Here is a 21,625-nt window from a genome sequence, read left to right as displayed (position 1 = left end):
ATGAACATGCTGCACTGGCAGGAAGGCTTGGTCTGATCAAAAATACATATGGAGCAGAGCACACTGCCGTGGCAAAGATATGCCAGAACCCGCACACCCAGTGCTTTCAAAACTGGGACTGATGTCTTCAGAGTGTGCTGCCACTCAGCTCGGCGCAATACACACGTGGCGTCCTGGGTGTCAGCTTATCCTCACTCTCAGACTCGCATACAGAAGCACACTTATGTGGAGTGCTCACACGGTTCTGTACACTGCTTGTGTCCTGTGCCATGCGTTACATATTATAGAGAATGTTAGATCTAGCAGTGCCTGTTACAGCACTGCTCTTTCACTGCTTCAAAAAAATGTTGCTTAGGTTTTCTCTACTACTCCCACGCACCTATTGTCTCATATTTGATTTTGATTTTGCTCATGCGTATTTTAGTTCTCTGAATGGCTCCTGTCACTTTGCTGATTGTGATATAAAACAATTTTATTATAATCTGTGTGTTTATGTATGTGTTTTTTTAAACAGGTATCCACTGTGACAGTGTTTGCCCTCAGGGCTTCTGGGGGCCAAACTGCTCCATGACCTGCTCATGCCAGAATGGAGGCTCATGCTCCCCTGAGGATGGCACCTGTGTGTGCGCACCAGGCTACCGTGGCACATCCTGCAAAAGATGTAAGCATTCCTTTCAATATCTCTCTCACTAAATTTCTCAAATGATGGAGGGTCCTGGTAATAAATGTGGATTCTGTCCCATGTGGAGTTAAGTGCGTGTCCCAGTGAGAGTCTGAGGAGAGCAGCACTTAACCCTGGGTTAAAAGTGCATGACAGCCAGCACTTCATCACGGGCCAGCTCGTAATCATTGCATTCGCACTCTAGGCCCTGCTTCCTGGGGATAGTCTGGGGCAATGGATGACTTTCATCAAAGCAACCTCTCACACACCCTCTTCTTCCCTCTCTATCAGTGTGCACAAATGATAAGGCTGTTGATTGCTGATCATTTTCCAGTGAACAAAATCTGTAAACAGAAGCCAGTGACGTGTTTCTGTGTTTGGGCACAGAATTGGAAGTGTGTGTGTGTGTGTGTGTGTGTGTGTGTGTGTGTGTGTGTGTGTGTGTGTGTGTGTAGGCATTAGAGAGTAGAAAAAGAGACGAGATAAATCTTCTCCATTGACTGTTCTACAGTAATCTTAATTACAAGGGGACCACCACCCACAGAAAGCGAGGTCAGCCAGCTCAAGCTGCCTTCTCTCACTGCTTAGCACTACAGAAATTGAACAAACTCAAGTTCATAATGAAGAAAAATGAGTGAAGAGTGCTGCTTTGTGAAAAGCTTGATTGACATGCAGGAGCTGGAGAATGGGGAAGGAACCACTAATTCACACCAACCACCTCACTCTTGAGTCCATTTCTATTTATTGCAGAGTTCTCGTCATATCATAAACTACTGTATATCTAGCTTTCTTGAACTTAGTTTATTGGAACTACTTTGCATGTGCTTTGACAAGCTCCTGCATGGACCTCAATGCAGATGAAACTGATAAATATTAATGGCACAGAGCTTTTCTACCATGCACTAAATAATGCTCTGACCTTTTTACCTACGCCTCTCTTGTTTCACTGCTCTTAACTCTTCTTTTCACTGGTCTCCTCTCCTTCATTCTCATGCCAGTCTGTTCTCCTGGGTTCTATGGGCATCGCTGCAGTCAGACATGCCCCCAGTGTGTGCACAGCACTGGCCCGTGCCATCATGTTACAGGCCAGTGTGAATGCCTGTCTGGATTTTTTGGCCCACTGTGCAGTGAAGGCAAGTAGCTCATCTTTCCTTCTTCTCACTTTACCATTCCCTCACTCTCTCTCTCTCTCTCTCTCTCTCTCTATCTCTATCTCTCTCTCTCTAGAGTAATGTATCTTGCATGTATCTTGTGTTTAATCTGCCTCTGATCTAGCTGATGCAATGACTGTTCATACACATCCAGTTTATTACAAAGGATGATGACAGCGTTTGATACATAACTTTAATGAAGCGACATTGTGTTAAAGCTCAAATCACCTGCAGTGGGGCAGATTATGTGAAAAATTATAACAACATTAGGGTGATACAGCTTATGATCATCTTGCACTATGCAATCCCCAGACTGGTACAGTATGGCACTTAGTGGGGAATGGGGTATGGTACTCATTTGTGGCACAGCCAGCTGACTCTGCTTATCCATCGCACTGCAGATAATTGGCATTATTACTGACACTGACAAATAACCTTCAGAGGAAATCTGAATATTGCTGAGGCCATTCTTTCTGACTGAGACAAACAGCGAAGCATCAGATCAATGCCGTGGTTATCCTGTTCAATGCGCTTGAACAAGGGAGAGAAAAGAAGACAAGCAAGTTTGGTGCAGTATACAGTAGCCTCTTCACATTTAGTTTTAATTGAGTCAGAAAAGACCTAACAGATTAGTGATTTTTTTCACTGCTTGATCACACATAATTGAACACATGGGTGTGATAATTAGATTACAGAAGGTTAGAGCAGTACCACAACTGAAACATTCTCGGTTAGGGCACTAATACATTTTCTTAATCTCTCTTAGTCTGTAGCTCTAACTTGGTAGTTTGGGTTCCTATTTTAAGATCTCAGTCTCTGCCTCTGAGGCTGTCTGTGCGCTTAAGCATTGCTAATAAGTGGTGACAAAAAATTATTTCCAAATGATTAGTCAGCCAGTGTTGTCAAGTTCCTTTGTATAGCCAGTTTTCAATCTTGTTATCAGCTGAGGCACCAGTTAATCAGATGATGTGAGACCAGGTCTGAAATGGAGTAGTCTGGCCAAAGACTGGAGAAAAGAAATTCCCTGATTGACAGAATAAATCTACAAAGGGGAATAAACAGACTACTAATCTGGAGCATTAACTAAACATATTCATGGCCACACATATCTTAGTTGGCATGGCTGTACATTCCATACTTACAACAATGAAATCATGTCACCCGTTGTGAAAATCATAGCTATTTTTCACCATTAAAGCCCTGTCAGTTACTCAGCATCACACTCTTAGTGAATATAAATCAAATAAAATGAAAGCATGTAGGCACTGTAACATTATGTGCCTTTTGTTTAAGGGGGAGTGAAAATATAATCTTTACCTTTTTTTTTTTTCTTTTTTTTTTTTGGATGTGTCAACTACATGGCAATGATAAAAAATATTTCACAAGTTATTAATAAATCATTCCAACTTTCAGCATTTGAAGTCCATGTTTTTATACTGCATTAGGAAAGCCTTATTTCCTAAATTTTATTTTATTAAACTATCTTCCTTGGTAGGATACCGAGGCACTGGTGAGCCTCAGAGCCTTAGAGCTTACTTAACAGGTTTGTATTTTTCAACCTGCCTTGTCAGCTAGCCAGGGACATGCCAAAGATTTCCTAGAGATTATAGGTTTCAGGCTAATGACTAGAGACTTATTTTTAAATTCAGCTTTGAACACTATGTTCAAGGACAGAATAATGGAGCTCACTAATACTGTGTTACAGCTTGGTGAGAGCTGGTCCAATATAAAGTGTGGATTTATTACATGGCTTCCTTTCAATCCAAATTAATTAATTTATCATGCCTAGCTACATCAGTTGAACGGGGCAGAAGGATGACGTTCAAATAACTAAAATGTCAATCTGATAATGCTTTTATACAACCATCACTGACATTTAGTGGAGTTTTGAAATAACTCAATTTTAAAAGAAAGACTGCACCTAAAGCCACACCTTTCTCTTAACTTCCAGGCCAACACATGACCTTTTGCTCGTATTTCTGCATTTGTAAATCGTTTTGGATAAAAGCGTCTGCTAAATGAATAAATGTAAATAAATGTAGCTAACTTGCTTTATACCACATCACGGCTGATTTGTTGAACTGATTGGTTAGGAGGTGTTCATTTCTAGAATAGCACAGATCTCACAGCAGTTGCAGATGCAAGGTAAATTAGTGTTGTTGTTTTTTATTAATCCACGCAATACATCATTGTTTCTATAATAGCAATTTAAACAGGGGCTTTTATGTTGGATGCTCCACGTAAACAGATTTATGAAAGTGTGGAAATGTTGATATGGTCAAATTTTGTGTAAGGAGACCATTTATTTGACATGTATGTGAGGAGTCTCCGGTGTCGGTGCTTTGTAACAGTTATGGGAGAGGCCTCAGAACAGAGGACTTTGTGCTTTCCAGTTTCTCTATCACATGACATGCCATGTTTTTAATTTACTTGAAGAGAGCGAAAACGAGAGACAGGTGAGGGAATGACTAATTATAGCTTTTATAATAACATACTGTAAGTGATAACCAGAACTAACTTTTCATGGACAAACAACATTAAATATAACTGTAAACTAAGAAAATGGGTAGTTCTTTAATTAATAAAATGCTATTATTGGAAAGTACTATTATTGGAAAATAACGAGCTTCGTGTCTGGCTGCTTCACACCACCTTTGATTATTTCCTTAGATAAATAATCATGAACCAAAATGGAGGATGTTTTTTGTGTGTTTTTATTTAATTTGTAAACACTAGAGTAGGCCACATTGACCTTTAAAATGTGTTGTTTTTTTTGTCACCTATTTTATTTACTGTTCAGCTGTACATTTTTACCTACAGTGACATAGTCCATCACATGGGTGATGGAAGACCTGTAAAGTTATTTAAAGCTGTAAGACTCTCAACACTTTTCCAAAAAATTAGTAAAATGGCTCTCCTTTTTCTATTCTCCTTTTATTGTCTTTGTAAACTTGTCAAACCGATACATTGATCATCGATATAAATCATCAACAATAATTTTCACACTACCAATAATTTTCAACAATAAAACTTCATTTTAATCTTGAACACCCCTGACACCAAAGTTTTTTTTTTTTTTTACATCACACCTACACACTTTACAAAATGCACAGTGTTCCTCTAGTTTTAACTTATCTATGCAGTCAAACCAAACAGCCCTTTCAGCAGGAAATTTTCTTGTTATCTGGGCTGTTTAGCTGCTGGCTGCTCACTAGCATCCATTGTTGGAGTTTTAGTCCATGAACAAAGCATTAATCAACAGGCAGAATTGGCCAGTTATGCTGAGTGGTGCTAAATAGCTTACTTATCCCAGTGTTGCTGGGATTATACTCACCAGTATTTTGTGAAACAAACTTTTTTGTCGTTGTTGTTGTTGGTATGCTTTGAGTGTAAAAATTGAGTTGTATATTTATGGCTGTGAGACTGCAACCAAGGCAAAAATGGGTAAACTTTGAGACTTGACAGGCATGCTATAGTACACCATTCTATAATAAGATACATAATATTTGTATTAATATTCTGCAAACTGAGTCAAACTGGTTTGATTTGTTCCACACTGTAGTTTCTATTCTTATACAGTTGTCTGAATGAAGGGTGCCACTGCCCTCTTCCACTATTTTAAAGAGTGTAAATATTGATTGTGTGCTAAGAGTACTACAGAAATACATATTTGATATAAGTTGTCTTTCAGGTCAGTGAAACATATTTCCAACTCAAACTAACAAACCTTAATATCCACTTCTCCTTCCATAGCATCCACCAGAGACTAAATGAAATATACACAACTCAAGATAATAATTAACCAGTCTTTTCATGAATAAAGGAAAGGCAATGAGCATATATAGAATTCACTTTCATGGCTTTCAGAGCTGTCTCATGAATAAATGTTTAATATGTTAAAGCAGAAAAAAGGATAGACTCTGGGAAAGAGGCCTAGAAAAAAAACTGGGTTAATTTGTCTAGATCATAATTACTGGAAGAGAGGTAGGGCACATGAGAACTGTAGTTCAGTCAGAGTTGGTGTCCTCAGCTGTCCAGCTCTACAGTAATGTGTCCATGAGAGTTCTAATAAAGCTTTGACAGGCAGAAGGATGATGCTGAGAAGAGGAGACTATACCCCTGAAACAAGAAGGAGTGAGTCTCTATAGCTAATAAGAGTCTGCTTTGAGGGAGTTGAAAGAGGCTGTTTCTTAAGGAAGGAGGTCCGTGGAGATATGATTATTAAAATAAGCCTCTGTCACAAAGATTTAATTTGAACTTTTCTTTAAAGGAGACACCTTATCTGATTCCTCTGTGCCATCCCATATTTCCTACACAGCACATGCGTCTGTTTACCAGCTACTGCTTTCTCTCCTTGTCTTCGGTAAGGGGGCAAATATTTTGCTGTATGTACCTGATTAAACTCCCCTGTCTTTCTCCCTCAAAAGAAACGAGAAGACTCAATGGAACTTTAATCTGAAATGAAATCTCTAAATGAGTCAAATGTCTGAAGGCAGCTGAAATATTCGTTTTATTAAAAATGTACACAAGCTCTAATTTTAATTCCATGGCACATCAGTCGTCTTTGTTCTTGTGCATGGTGAATAACCACAGATGGATAAATGGGGAGTCTGATAGATGTGCATGGTCTGCTCAAACAGGCTTTGAATCCATATCACTCACTCCTTCATTCTCTATCATCAAATGCCCTGGCTCTCAGAAATGTCACCTGGATTAATGTAGCGCATGAAGAGTTAAGCGTGGTTGTGCTGATAGTTTTGGATAATTTACTGTTCTATCACTGCAGTGAAATCTACCACCTGGTGAAGTTTACTTACAAATATGGCTTCATAGTTCACATGCATAGAGATAATGTTCAGATGCATGTTAAATTAAGTTTGGTAGCCCTCCGAAAAGTGGGTTCTGCACTTCAGGTTTATGTAGATTACGTTGATGCAGGAAAACACATTTATTTTTAAACTGTAATGGGCATTTAAAAGTGTGTGCATACTGTGCAAAAGTCTTAGGCACCCTAATTTTTTTTTAAATACAAAATTTGTCTTAAATGTTTATTTTATGAGTTCTGCATTATTGAGTCAAGAAAAAAGAATTTTCCGCAAACATTACTTTTTCAAAAAAAAAAAAAAAAAAGTTTCAGGAAAGTGTTTGTGTGGCAATAAAGAAAGCAACATATTACACAATACACCACTTTTTAGACAAAAATCATAATGAAGTTTGTCCTGGTTTATCTGCAAAAACAGAAACAGGTAGGATGGTCAGAACCTCCAGAAGAACTTTGACAGATTCTTCAAGATGCTCAGAAAAACTTACCAGCTGATTTCCTTATAAAACTGCACAAAGTGTACCTGAGATGACTGATGCATTTTTAAGGGTTGTTTTTTTAAGGGTTGTTATACTTAATATTAACTTTGTTTAGTATATTACTATTCACTGTTTTTAATAGTGGACTTTTTCATGTACAAATGTGTCAATTCATTATTTTTAAAGGCATTTTTACTTCATAGAATTTCTTTGGATGTGCCTATGACTTTTCCTTAGTGTGTGTGTGTGTATGTATGTGTGTATATATATATATATATATATATATATATATATATATATATATATATATATATATATATATATATATATATGCGCAGGTACATGTCAAAAAATATTTTTTTTAGTTTTAATCTTGATGATTATGGCTTACAGCTCATGGAAATCAAAAATCCAGTATCACAAAATATTAGAATAAAGAACTTATAACACAGAAATGTCGACCTTCTGAAAGGTATGTTAATTTATGCATTCAATACTTGGTCGGGGCTCCCCGAGTTACTGCATCAATGCGGCGTGGCATGGAGGCAGGCAGCCTGTGGCACTGCTGAGGTGCTATGGAAACCCAGGTTGCTTCGATAGTGGCCTTCAGCTCGTCTGTATTGTTGGGTCTGGTGTCTCTCCTAGATTCTCTATGGGGTTTAGGTTAGGCGAGTTGGCTGGCCAATCAAGCACACTAATACCATGGTCAGCAAACCAGTTACTAGTAGTTTTGGCACTGTGGGCAGGTGCCGAGTCCTGCTGGAAAAGGAAATCACCATCTCCTGGTAGACGGCTGCATTGACTTTTAAGCAACTTGTATTCTGTGCCTTTCCACTCTTCCTCCAGACTCTGGGACCTTGATTTCCAAATGAAATGGTGTGTGTGTGCATGCATGTGTATGTGCGCATATATATGGTGAACCCAAGCATTATTGGGACCTTTAAAATGTTAATATATAAAATTAACCATGTGCATATTTTGAGTTTAAAAATATAGTCTTATGTTAACACCATTTTTTAAAATGTTTCATGTCAAATGTACTTTGGTTTTCCCCATGATGATAGTCGGCAAAGAGGCTTTACTTTTGTGCTGCTTTATACTAGTAAATTATACTTCACAGCTCAGTGTTATACTTGAGTGCAGTGTGCTGAGTGTGTTGTGTCTTTGGCAGTGTGTCCCAGTGGCAGGTATGGGAAAGCTTGTGCTGAAGTGTGTCTCTGCATGAACAACGGCACGTGCAACCCTATTGACGGCTCCTGCCAGTGCCTCCCCGGCTGGATTGGAGATGACTGCTCACAGGGTATGAATCAATTAACCCCTCTGAATTTCCTCTCTGTCATTCTGTCAGCTCTCTGCTTTTTTCTTCTCTCCCCGTTCTCCCATCTCTGTCTCATTTTCTTTCTTCTTCATTCTCATGTGATTATAGTTATACAAACATTTATATATGCACATGCCCACACTTTGTACATGTTTATTTGCTGTGTGTGGCATAGAACACTTGATATTTTATGAGGATTGTGGGAATGGGAACTTGTAAATATGTGTTTAAGAGACCCAACTGTGATGGTGTGTCTGGCATCTGCAGCATGTCCTATAGGGCAGTGGGGTCCTGACTGCCTCAACTCATGCAACTGTCACAACGGAGCCCAGTGTAGTGCCTATGATGGGGAGTGCAGGTGCAGCCCTGGCTGGACGGGCCTTTACTGCACACAGCGTGAGCCTCATTCTCTCTTCTCTCTTTTTCTCATTCTTCTCTCTCTCTCTCTCTCTCTCTCTCTCTCTCTCTCTCTCTCTCTCTCACACTCACCCACACACACTCAACCATTATGCATTGGTCACAGTCAAACAGTGGCACCTGCTGGCATTGCAGTAAAAGCACACTAGTTGTTATATAGAAAAAAGGAAACAGTTGTGTATTATCTTATAAATATATTATGATTGGAATGATCTTGAGGTATAAATGGATTTTTCATATGAAGCACAGATCTTATTAAGATCTCACCACTCTCATGTCACAATAAATGGTGTTTTACTGTAAAACAGCATTCACATGGTACTAACAAATATCTTAACCACAGCATTTTGTGTCAGCTTGTGGACTCAATTAATCATTGGTATAATATTAAGTAATTTTTGTTTGTTCCCAGTTGGTCTTCATTCGTTTTTTCATATGAACAGTGGTGTGTGCTTCGTTTTACTTGAAGGATGATGAAATCCGTTTGTCTTTTTCTGCAATGTTTTTCTCCAATGGGCTCATTAGCTTAGTGTCCTTGCTGTGTGGACTTTGTGTGTACAGAGAAGTGCCAAATTAAAGGAAAACCGGTGGCTCTCTTCTTTGGGAATCATTTTGCTAGCATGGTTACTGTCCTCTTGCCCACATACGGCCCTCATAGACCCCATAGGGTCGCTGACTGAGTGATCACCTTTATCATTTGCTGAAGCTTCTCTATCCTGATTGCAGTGGTCTCTTCCAGGATAACAATGTACCCATCCAAAGGGTACTAGGGCTTGCTGAATTGTTTTGAGAATAAAAAGTGTAAGTCATATGCTATCACCTTCACAATCACATATCTCAACCCAAGTAAACATGCAGAGAGTTTGAACCAATGTGTTAGACAGCACTCTCCATCCATAGAAGAATGGTGTTCATACCTCCAGTACAGTTCCAGAGAATTGTAGCATTAATGGCAAAGAGCATTGAAGCTGTTCTGGGGGCTCACAGTGACCCAGTACCTTACTCTTTCTGTCACTTGTTCAGGATGTCCATCAGGCTTCTATGGGCGTGACTGTGCTGAGGTGTGCCGCTGTCAGAATGGAGCAGACTGTGAGCACATCACGGGCCAGTGTACCTGTCGCACAGGCTTCATTGGTAGCAGCTGCGAGCAAAGTGAGTTCTGTTCTGTATTGTGAGTCTGTTTGTTAGGGAATTTATGGAGTAATTCTGCTGTAGTGTTGGGTGAGAGTGTGTGAGTGAGCCATATCTGTAGTGCCCGAGCTCTGCCTATTAGCTCTGTGTACTCTGTTTGCAGAGTGTCCTCCTGGGACTTTTGGCTATGGCTGTCAGCAGCTGTGTGAGTGCTTGAACAATGCCACCTGTGACTACGTGACTGGAACCTGTTACTGCAGTCCTGGATACAAAGGAATTCGCTGTGACCAGGGTAATCACATTGCTCCCTCATACACTCATGGTGCTGTTAGGTTCTTATTCAAAATGTATGTCTCATATACACACATAATGTTGTGACATTCATTAGTTTTGAATAATAGCCTAAATGGCACTAAATATTTGGGGTGGGTTTAATTTTTCTTCCTTTTCTTCATTAAATAATTTGCTTTTGTACATGTTACTTTGGTATACTGTGTAAATGTATGAAAACGTCAAATGTGAAAATTATCTCTCACTCTCCATTTCTCTCTCATCCATGCACTGTTATTTTCTAGTTGCTTCAAATACAGAGAAAACACATATAAACACATTCAATTTGTGTGTGTGTGTGTGTTAGCGGCCTTGATGATGGAGGAGCTGAATCCCTACACTAAGATCAGTCCAGCCCTGAGCTCCGAGCGCCAGTCAGCTGGTGCCGTCATGGGCATCATCTTCCTACTCCTCATCATCATGGCCATGCTTAGCCTGTTTGTGTGGTACAGACAGAGGCAGAGGGAGAAGGGTCAGGACATGCCGAGTGTGTCCTACACACCAGCCCTGCACATCACCAACACTGACTACTCACTCTCTGGTGAGACAGTTGTATCGATAAAGCATGAAAATCCAATGTGGAGGTTATATCAAGACCTCTTTCTGTCAGTGTGCTGGATCTCTTGTTCTGTGCAGGACAACTAAGCCTCTGTGTTTGTAGTGAGATTGGATTTTGCATTTTGCAAGAGCTGCATTTTCGAGTTCAGAGAGAGGAAAATAATAAACAGTCACTGTTAAGGACTAAAGACGGCTGGGCATTTTGGGTTGTATTATGAGTATATAGTGGTATAACACCTACTTATACAGTGGTATAAGTATAGTGGTATAACACCTTTGCATTGCTAATTTAGTGGACCTAAGCCAATTTTGTTTCTCATTTCACCCAGTTGCTATTTTCTTGGTCAGAAATAAATCTACCTGCACATCTGAGCAGGGTGGTATAACAGGAGGTGTTATGTAAAATTGGCATCTGTGTTTTTATACATTTACATTTACATTACATTTATTCATTTAGCAGATGCTTTTATCCAAAGCGACTTACAAATGAGAAAATACAAGCAAAGCGATATATCAAACAGAGAACAATACAAGTAGTGCTACCATACAAGATCCGTTAATTGAGTTTCGGAAGAAGCAAAGTGTGCAGAGTAGAGGTGTAAGTTCCAGAGTAAATTTATTTATTTATTTATTTTATTGGTTGGTTAGGTGTTCATGGAAGAGGTGGGTCTTTAGCTGTTTCTTGAAGATGGTGAGAGATTCTGCGGTCCAGATTGAGGTTGGAAGTTCATTCCATCACTAAGGAAAAGTTAGTTTGAATGTTCTTGAAAGGGCCTTGAGCCACACTGAGTAGGTACTACTAAGCGTCGGTCGTTGATTGATCGTAGATTACGTGAGGGAACGTAAGCCTTCAGGAGAGAGTTGGGGTAGGGGGGTGCTGTTCCAGACAAGGTCTTGTAGGTGAGCATCAAGACCTTGAATTTGATGCGGGCGGCTACAGGAAGCCAGTGGAGGGAGATGAAGAGGGATGCATTCTGAATCATTTGAAGGGGTTTGATGGAGCTGGCCGGGAGGCCCGAGAGTAGTGAGTTGCAGTAGTCCAGTTTTGAGATAACAAGAGCCTGGACTAGTATCTGTGTAGTCTGTTCAGTGAGGTAGGGTCTGATTTTCTTGATGTTGTACAGGATGAGCCTACAGGACCGTGCAGTTGTTGAGATGTGGTCTGTAAAGATCAAGCTGTCATCGAGAATCACCCCAAGGTTCCTGGCCGTCCTGGTTGGCTTGAGTGTGGTTGAGCCGAGCTGTACAGTGAGGTTGTGGTTGATAGAGGGACAGGCTGGGAGGACGAGAAGCTCAGATTTTGCCAGGTTGAGCTTAAGGTGGTGTTTCCTCATCCAGCCCGGGATGTCCGTCAGGCAAGCAGAGATGCGTGCAGAGACAGATGGATCGTCAGGCTGGAAGGATAAATAGAGCTGGGTGTCATCAGCATAGCAATGATATGAGAAGCCATGAGACTCAATCACCTGCCCTAGAGATGTAGTGTAGATAGAAAAGAGCAGTGGACCCAGAACTGACCCCTGTGGAATGCCAGTTGTGAGTTGCTGAGTTTCAGAAATACCTCCCCTCCATGATACCTTGAAGGATCTGTCAGAGAGATAGGATTCCACCCTGCGCAGAACCGTTCCGGTGATGCCCAGGCTCGAGAGACTTGACAGGAGGATCTGATGGTTCAGAGTGTCGAAAGCAGCAAAGAGGTTGAGTAGGATGAGGACAGATGATCTAGAGGTTGCGCTTGCTAGTCGTAAGGCTTCAGTGACGGAAAGCAGAGCAGTCTCTGTGGAGTGGTTGCTCTTGAAGCCAGACTGCTTGGTGTCCAGGAGGTTGTTCTGTGTGAGAAAATTCTGTGGAGAGTTGATTAAAAACGGCTCTTTCAAGAGTTTTGGAAAGAAAAGGAAGGAGGGAAACAGGTCTGTAGTTGTCAACCACAGCAGGGTTAAGTGATGGTTTTTTAAGCAGTTTATCCATCCACAAAGACACACTATTAGGACAGATGCAGGGTCTTCTCAAGCACAGATATAAACGTCCTTTTATTACAACCAGATTTTTGGATGTTGAGTGCTGCTTGAAAGTTTGTAACTTTCTGCATTCCAGTAAAAGAACCTTATCCCATCTGTGAAACGTGGTGGTGGTGGTATCATCGGGTGGGCCTGTTTTGCTGCATCTGGGCCAGGACGACTTGCCATCATTGATGGAACAATTAATTCTGAATTATACCAGCAATTTCTAAAGGAAAATATAAGAACAGCAGTCCGTAATCTGAATCTCAAGAGAAAGTGGTGTCATGCAGCAAAACAACGATCCTAAGCACCCAAGTCGTTCTACCAAAGAATGGTTAAAGAAGAATAAAGTTAATGTTTTCGAATGGCCAAGTCAAAGTTCCGACCTTAATCCAATAGAAATGTTATTGAAGAACCTGAAGCAACAGTTCATGTGAGGAAACCCAACCACATCCCAGAGTTGTGCAGGACTGATAAACAGTTACAGGAAGTTTCAGTTATTGCTGTATGGGGATTCTAAAGGTTTCACAAACTTTCAGGCACCACTGTACACTATCTACATAAACATACTTCAACTTAAATAGGCTACAAATTAAAATAAACAACCCAGTTGTAGCTAGAGAAAATGGAATATGCCAGCCGATGCTGGATATAGGCTGAAGAAATATGCTTAGAACATATTAATATACATCAAACACAAAATTTATTTTAGCCAGGTGGTTACCACTGAGATATTGATGATAGCCCTAAGATATTGATATGTCCATCAGTGAAATTCTAATTATATGCCTTTATGAAATGATTACTGCACTACATTGCGCTCATTTGGTTTTTAAAAGAAATAGGAAGCACTGATTTGATCAGATATCACTGCGGCATGCCTAATCATACCTCTTGATCATAATTTATTCTAACTCAGCATCTTAGTGCCACCTGTCACCAGGTTACTACCTACGCATATTATGAGGAAAATGCAGAGAATATATGTCATGATCTTGTTTTATTTTTTGCGCTTGTGCTATGATCAAAATTAGGGCCTTATAAATGTGTTCTCTTTCAATCAGACACATCTCAGAGTAACAGTGGCCAGTGTTTCTCCAACCCCAGCTACCACACTGTGGCCCAGTGCAACATTCCCTCCTCCAACACTAACAATCTGGATGGCACTCTAACTCTGAAGGCAAGCACCTCTACATACACACACACACACACACACACACACACACACACACACACACACAAACCAATTACCCACACATGACCTTTCACATAACTACAAAAACAAGCCTTGAACGTAATTAACATCTTTTAACCGTGACGTATTTTGTTTCACACAGAAGGGGGATAGGAGCAACTCAGAATGGAGAGCGTATTGCAATCTGAATGACCTTGGTTAGTGTCTATGCTCTTCATCTCTTTTTATATCCTGTTGTAATTACTACATGAGAGTTTGACACATGCAGATATGCTCATATAATTTCTAAAACAAATTACGTCACCAAGTTCTGCCTACTACCTACAAAAAATTAAGTGACTTTTCCATATCTACATACACTAGCTGCTGTCCAGGCACTGTAGAATAAGCAGGGGCCCATCATCCTGCTGAGTAGTGACTGCTGATGGCAAATGTTTTGTACTAGAAAAGCTTCCAGCCCTAGCATGTGGCTTTTCCCTGCTGTGGCTTTAATAGGTCCTCACTGTTGGTACTCTCTCACACACACAAACAAAAGGTCCTACTCAGTCTACATTCCCCAGGGTCACCATGAACAAGAGAGGAGGAAACACATTAGTTCTGTGCCCATCATTTCAGGCTTCTCAACCTGATATGTCTGAGTGTGGGACAGATGATAAGCCTGCAGCAGCATGAAAGAGGCAGGAGGCAGAGGATTTAGTCTCTGGGTTGGGTTTTCCATCAGTTTCCATAGAGGAAGTAAGATTACACTACCTGAAATTACAGACTTGGACAGCAAGACACTGAGTTTTCCTAACCTCAGTTAAACATGACATCATATTCTGTATAGTGGTTTTATTGAACTGTAAAATGTAATTAATTGAACTTCCTCCGAATTGTTTAGTTTTCTAAATGAAGTCCTATTTCCTAGTCCTATACCTTGCTTCATTTTCCAGTATTCACCCATGGACAATAAATTTTCAGTCCAGAGTTCATTTCTTTTTGTGGATAACAATTACACGGCCACCAAAACTGTAAACAGAGCTGAATAAAGGATAAACACAGGGCACTTTAGAATTTGCTGATGGCTGATAACCAATTTGTAATCATGTTTCTGCAGATAGCTTTTACTCTGGTAACAGGAGGCAATGGAAATACTCACACAGCTTTTATCAGTTGCTTCCTGCTTACAGTATGTTAAGTGCACTTAAGTTTACATTCTTAACATCACCTTGAACATTTTGTAACATTACTACCTGGGTGATCACTGAAGTTATCCTCTTTTCCTGGGTAAATTGTTTTGAGCAAGGATATCAAGAGAATTGTAAATCAGACAGCTTTCCCTCCTCAGTGTGATGTTGTCTACTACCTGATCCTCATCATCTGTTCCGTACATTTGGTAAACACATTGAATCAGGCTTTCCAGTTTACAACCTGTTTGTTGAGTATAAAATTAAATTGTGTATTACTATTTACAACATGAACATTTCTAAGCATACATATTTCTGTTTGTATGTGTTTTACTGAATTAGGTGTGACACGAGAGGATACACTGACACTGCAAGACAACAAGACCACTCAAGTTGCTAAAGGTAATAACCCTGGGGTGCACAATTTCAGAAAATCTGGCATGGGCAAACATGATTGTATGAAATAAACATTACATGCAAACATTTACTTTTTTCATTAAAACAAACAAAAATCATTCTCATAAATATATTTTTTTTAAATAACAGTATTTTATCTGTGGGAAATATATTTGCACATTAAAGGAACTTTTAAGATAAATGAAAATATCTTTCTTAGGAAAAAATGCATGTTTAAAAATTTGTCTCTTGAGAAACCCATTATGAGATTTCACACATGTAAAATACCCTTATCATCCATCACCAAGAGTTTTCAACAAAAAGGAGACCAATGGTTGTTGAACTGTCAGATAATAGAGATAGAATAGTGCTTAAATGTAATTAAAAATAACAATATGCACAATCAAGATCATAATAAGTAAGCTTCAGAAGACTGGAACCAGTTAAAAATTTGGTAGGAACTGGACACATGAGCATACTGCGAAAAACAGGAGTTACCCATGTTCCCGGATACACATGAACCCCTGGACCCCCTGCCAGGGACAGGGAGAATCACCCTAAAACATTTTTTAATACATTCTTCCACTAAAGGTCGTAACTCTTAACTTCCATATAGAAAAAGCCAAAAGAAAACACTGCTGCAACTCATAATTCCTACTCAGGAAACATTCATCACCACCTCGAATTTGCCATTAGATTATTGTTGATGGTACCATGCAGACACCCTGAAGATGGCTGTGGATGTTCTTCCTTGGATAGCCTATAGACTACAATTGCTAAGAACAGTTTACACTCAAGTCTCCGTCATTGAATAGTTAATAACTTCAGTTTGATACCATAGACTTAAAGTTAAAACTCTAATGAAGCTCATACTCAAGTTCCTGTTAATACAATTTGTACTTTTTGATGCTATAGTGTACAGTTATAGAAAATACATTATTTATAATCACACTATCCAGTGTCCTCTCAAGGTTTCTTCCTCTTATCATCTCAGGACGTTTTTACTTGCCACCATCGCCACTGGCTTGCTCGTTAGGGATATTTATTTATTGCAGTTTTATATCCGGATTTCCGTTAAGCTGCTTTGTGACAATGTCCATTGTTAAAAGTGCTATTTAAATAAAATTAAATTGAATTGAGTTCAGCAAGTGACATCAAATCAACATGATTGAAATCCCCCAAAACAACAGTCGGTGACATCACCAACAATTTCCACAGGGCAGGGGTGGAAGAAGACTTCAAGTACAGAAACATAGAGGCCATACCACAAAATGCAAACTACTCATCAGCAGTAAGAATCAGAAAGCCAGATTGGAATTCACAAAGAAATACAGAGATGAGCCATAAAAGTTCTGGAACCAAGATGAACCTCTGCCAAAGTGATAGAAATGACAAAATGTGGAGAAAGAACGTATGTGCTTATGATCCAAAACATACAAGCCAAAACTAAATGAACAAAATCAGCATGTTTGGTCAGAACCAAAACCATGTGGTTTGATCTTAGAATTTAAAGGCACTTGGACATCCCTGTGCAAGGGTCTCCAACCTCTCATTTCATTCTGTATATATTTATTCACAGGAAACAGGAAGATAAAGTTATACTTTGTCCTTTAGCTTTCTGATGCTTGTTCTCTGTGCTGGTCAGTTACATCAAGACCTTTCTGACAGCCCAAAGCAACCACTTAAGGCCATGAGCCCTTACCCATCTCACTGCTGTTTGTGGGTCTGCAATTAATCTGATCTCTACCCTCATCACAACCTCAGCCTCCAGACAGACAGACAGACAAACACAGAGAGACACACACACACTCACAGCTCCTTAAATTGATCTCCTAGGTCCAGTGTTGTCTCAATTCTGTTGTAAACAGCCTAACAAAGGGAGCCGCTATAGGTGAGACTGGATCAACTTTCAAGAGTTTGGCTGCTGACCCTGAAAGCCCTTGCTTACTTGGCCAATAATAATCTGTTTTTGTACTAATAGAATATATGTGATTTTTGATAATCAGCAGCCTTTTTATCAATTTGCTGGAATTGAAAATGTTTATAAAAGTGTTCTTGGTAACGCTCCGTGTCTATATCGGATTGCCTCTTCTGATAATGTTTCTAGTGTGTCTAAATTTATCTGTTTTGGATTAATCAGTATAGCCACCAGCTATTCAATAACCAATTGTTTGGAATGCACACCTACACTGCTACACACGCTTCCATGCTCAGCACTTTCACCCTCCCCCCTGCTTTAGCTGCAGATAACGTGCATGGCTGTATGCTAGAGGGTGTAATGCAATTCTCTCCCCTGAATTTTAACAAGACTCTCCTCTAGGATGTTGCAGATTGGCTAGTCCACATAAGATGTTCTTATCTGCCCTAGACACTGCGACTAGGGTTACATCAAAAGCTGCATAGTACTAAATAATGCTGTTTTTACATAGTGTGTTTGCACAGCATTAATCTTACTAAAGATAACCTGAAAGACTCATGAACTCTGTTTTCCTCATCTAGTTCTGCTGGTACCGAATTTATATACAGTATCTGCTTCTATGTGGTCTGCAGACTACATCAAGCCATCCATGTGCAGCTCCAGCTCGTGCTCTTTGAACAGTGAGAATCCATATGCCACTATCCGGGACCCACCAGGTCTGACCTGCAAGCACACAGAGAGCAGCTATGTGGAAATGAAGTCTCCTGCACACAGGGACCTGGCCTTCTGCACCAGCACTAACACTACCACCCGTACCTCTGCAACCAGGAACATCTATGACATGGGTGAGTTAGATATGAGGAAGGGCTTCAGAAATGCAGTCAGGTAATGTTATTTCTAAAGCCAATTTTTTGCTTTCTGTTGCATCCACAGGATGTTATACAAAATATACATAAAATATTTCAAATACAAGTATTGCTCAGTGGTAACTTTGAAACCTTTTTTTTGGTCATTTCTGTGTTGCTAGAGAGTGGAAATTCAGTAAAGAAAAGTAAGTGTACCATTTAGGTTCACTTTGTGGGTATACTGTTACTGACTGTATCCAAGCTGTTGCTATACACTACAAATCTGTTTCTGCCAACCTGTACCCCAGCCATCATGGGAGCACCATGAGATGACCCTGTGTGGAAGCACTGTACACCAAATACCATGAGTGGTTCATCTTGTCACATTACTTCCTGTTACAGGTTTTGTGATAGTGGAGAAAGGGTTATTATGGGTGGAGAGACAGAATGCCTCGTACATGTATGGAGGCATTCAAACACAAATGATACAGTATATGCACGTAATTTTAATACAAAGTTTTCTGAAGGAGAAATGAAGAACTATCCTATGTATTATTAAACTGTAAGCATAATTATTCAATAAGAAAATATTTGTTCTGATTTCTTTGTACACTATTTTGCCATCAGTATGCGGACACCCCTCCTAATTATTGAGTTCAAGTGTTTCAGCCACAACTATTGCTAACCGGTACGTAAAATCAAGCCATGGGAATTTCATGGCCAGGCAGCTGCACACAAGTTTAAGATCACTGTGCACTGCCTACTGAAATGCATAATGCTAACAGTAAAATGTGGTAGCGGTTGGATAATTGTTTGGGCTAGGCTGCTTAGTTCCAGTGAAGGGTAATATTAATGCTACAGCATACAAAGACATTTTAGACAATTGTATGCTTCCAATTTTGTGGCAACAGTTTCAGGAAGGGCACAGAGCCCTGACCTCAACCCCACTGAACACCTTTGGCATGAATTGGAACGTTGATTGCAAGCCAGACCTTCTCATTCAGCATCAGTGCCTGACCGCACAACTGCTTTTTTGACTGAATTGTATTCCAATGTTCAGGCCAAATTGATGACAATACCCTTAAACACCTCATATGAGAATGGTCCACCAACCAAAAATATCCAGCCAAGAGCAGTCTTATCAGAAACTGAAAAGAATATATCCCTTTCTACTGATCGATGGGGGAGAGGTGGGTTAACAAACTGCACAGCAAGAAATGGGCTACAGTCAGTAATTGTGCAAATCTATAAAGTGCACCTATAATGTATGTACGTGTGTTTGTATACTCAAAGATATTTAACTAAGATTTTACCTGCATTCTCTATTAGAACCCACAGTGAGTGTCCTACAGGGACCCAATGGCCTGGCGACTGGTTTCTCTCAGAACCCTTATGACCTTCCTCGGAACAGCCACATCCCCAGCCACTACGACATCCTGCCCATGCGCCACAGCCCCACACACACCCCACCACCCCCTGAGAGCCCCCCCAGCTCCCTGCTGTAAAGCCCAGCCCTGAGTCTACCTCTACACTACAGCAAGCACCACCTGCTTCTGCAGGACCTCCTCCTGTCTATGTTTTTATCTTATCACATCTTTCCATCCCTTTCCCACATACACACACAGATGTATAAGAAGATAAATAGAGTTTTGCTGGATTGGTATTAGTCTGTGTGTGTGTGTGGGACAACAGATGGATAAGAAAGGATTGTACAGAGAACTGTAAAGATATTAGCAACTACTCACTTCTCTTCATTCGGTTCCCTTGAAGCTAAAAGGATTTCATTAAGAAGGCCGGACTGGGGACTGAGAAGAAAAACAAAACAAAACCTGTATTCTGTATCTAATTGTGTATATGGCAGCAGACTACCAGACTATCACGGCACTCTTGTGTTGAAGAGTTTCCATACAAATGAGCTGTCTTCAGTTGTAGGTAGAGGAACGTAGTCTCAGTGATTCGATGGTCAGTAGCTTAAGCAGGTGAGAAGTTGACCCAATCACCTGTCCCCTAAAGCAGTCAGGGACTGACCCTGGCCATCTAATCAGAGCCAATGGATACTGTCACCTACAGGTGAAGTATCACTGCTAACCTTGGCTATTTAAGAGAACTGAAAAGACCTTAGTGAGTAAGCATGGCTTAATAGTAAGTAAATGGTTAAATAGTAAAACCATTTAGTTTTTACTGTATAAAGACAATTACCAAAATGAGTTTTTGAGAACCATACTTTTTTCTTCATGACCATATGAGTATAATTCTTTAAACATTACATAAAGTATTTTAAAATCTGCTGAGGTGGTGCACAGCTCTTTATAAAAGATTTATGAGACAAAGAGCAGCTTGATATAAACTGTACACTGTCCTTAAATCCACTAGTCTATATTAAACTGCTGTTTCATCCAGAAACATTTATGGATGGCTATATATCAAGTTTGCAGGTGTGATGTCATGTGAATGTGTATTCAAGACAGTATACTATAATGTTACTATTCTTTGGTTGTTTTTTTTTTTGTTTGTTTTTTAGTAAATATATACTGTTATTTCTGTTTATATTCTTAAAATCCCAGTGGCTGGATCTTAAGAGAGCTTTTTTGTGGGGGTTTTTGTAATTTATTTGAGGAAATAGCAGTTTTGTTTCCCATAAAGGTGTAAAGTTTAAATAGAAAACAATTTAGCATGAGCAAATTATATCAAATGATGCCTAATTAATTTCTTGTGACTGTACCACTCATGCACATTAGCAATACACAATGTAAGTTATCTTTTGTGTCCAAGTAGATGCATTACAGTGGGCAGTGATCACCTACATACTGTTTGGAGACATTTCCTGAATCTTGTTTCATATGAAGTTCAATTTGGTAATTCTGCTTGCTTTTGTTTTGTTTTGTGCAGTGTTCTAAATGTGGCTAAATTCCCTTCACTAAAGCAATAACCTGCAGACAATCACACACAGGGACAAAAGTGCAGTTTATCCACCAATACGCAGCAAGTTGGTGTGCTTTAAGCCTGTTTGTGAAACAAAACTGGTTTGATCTTTGTGTCATTTCATTCAAAATAAAGCTTACAGAGAATAGGTTTAATTTAACAGTAGCCCTCACATCCATGATATGTTGTAGATGAGCTAATTCTCTTTACCTGAGGGATTTAACCATTTCTACATTGTTTCATGATTAGGGATATGACCACTGATTACTCAGGAAATGAAATGAGGCAGTCTGAAGTAAATGGCTAATGATTTAACCAA

At 39.8% G+C, this 21,625-nt stretch overlaps 1 protein-coding gene across 3 annotated transcripts in view; it reads left to right on the top strand.

Moving 5' to 3' along the window:
- The window catches only part of megf11 (multiple EGF-like-domains 11), a 135,074-nt gene extending 113,608 nt beyond the window's left edge, over window positions 1-21,466 (top strand). For 2 of the 3 annotated variants that reach the window (XM_053677973.1, XM_017466556.3), the window contains 11 exons: window positions 515-661; window positions 8,285-8,413; window positions 8,699-8,827; window positions 9,872-10,000; window positions 10,143-10,271; window positions 10,617-10,850; window positions 13,929-14,044; window positions 14,202-14,256; window positions 15,568-15,627; window positions 18,172-18,384; window positions 19,714-21,466. In XM_053677973.1, the coding sequence (XP_053533948.1) occupies window positions 515-661; window positions 8,285-8,413; window positions 8,699-8,827; window positions 9,872-10,000; window positions 10,143-10,271; window positions 10,617-10,850; window positions 13,929-14,044; window positions 14,202-14,256; window positions 15,568-15,627; window positions 18,172-18,384; window positions 19,714-19,889 (1,517 nt within the window). In that variant the 3' untranslated portion in view covers window positions 19,890-21,466. Of the gene's footprint in view, window positions 1-514; window positions 662-1,659; window positions 1,795-8,284; window positions 8,414-8,698; window positions 8,828-9,871; window positions 10,001-10,142; window positions 10,272-10,616; window positions 10,851-13,928; window positions 14,045-14,201; window positions 14,257-15,567; window positions 15,628-18,171; window positions 18,385-19,713 lie in introns of all 3 variants that reach the window. The other variant, XM_047154947.2, reaches the window with a different exon arrangement.
- The last annotated feature ends 159 nt before the right edge of the window (window positions 21,467-21,625 follow it).

Source organism: Ictalurus punctatus, chromosome 4, assembly GCF_001660625.3.
Source record: "Ictalurus punctatus breed USDA103 chromosome 4, Coco_2.0, whole genome shotgun sequence".
NCBI lineage: Eukaryota > Metazoa > Chordata > Actinopteri > Siluriformes > Ictaluridae > Ictalurus > Ictalurus punctatus.
The sequence above is the reverse complement of the archived record's forward strand: the minus strand, read 5'-3'. Positions and strand labels throughout refer to the sequence as shown.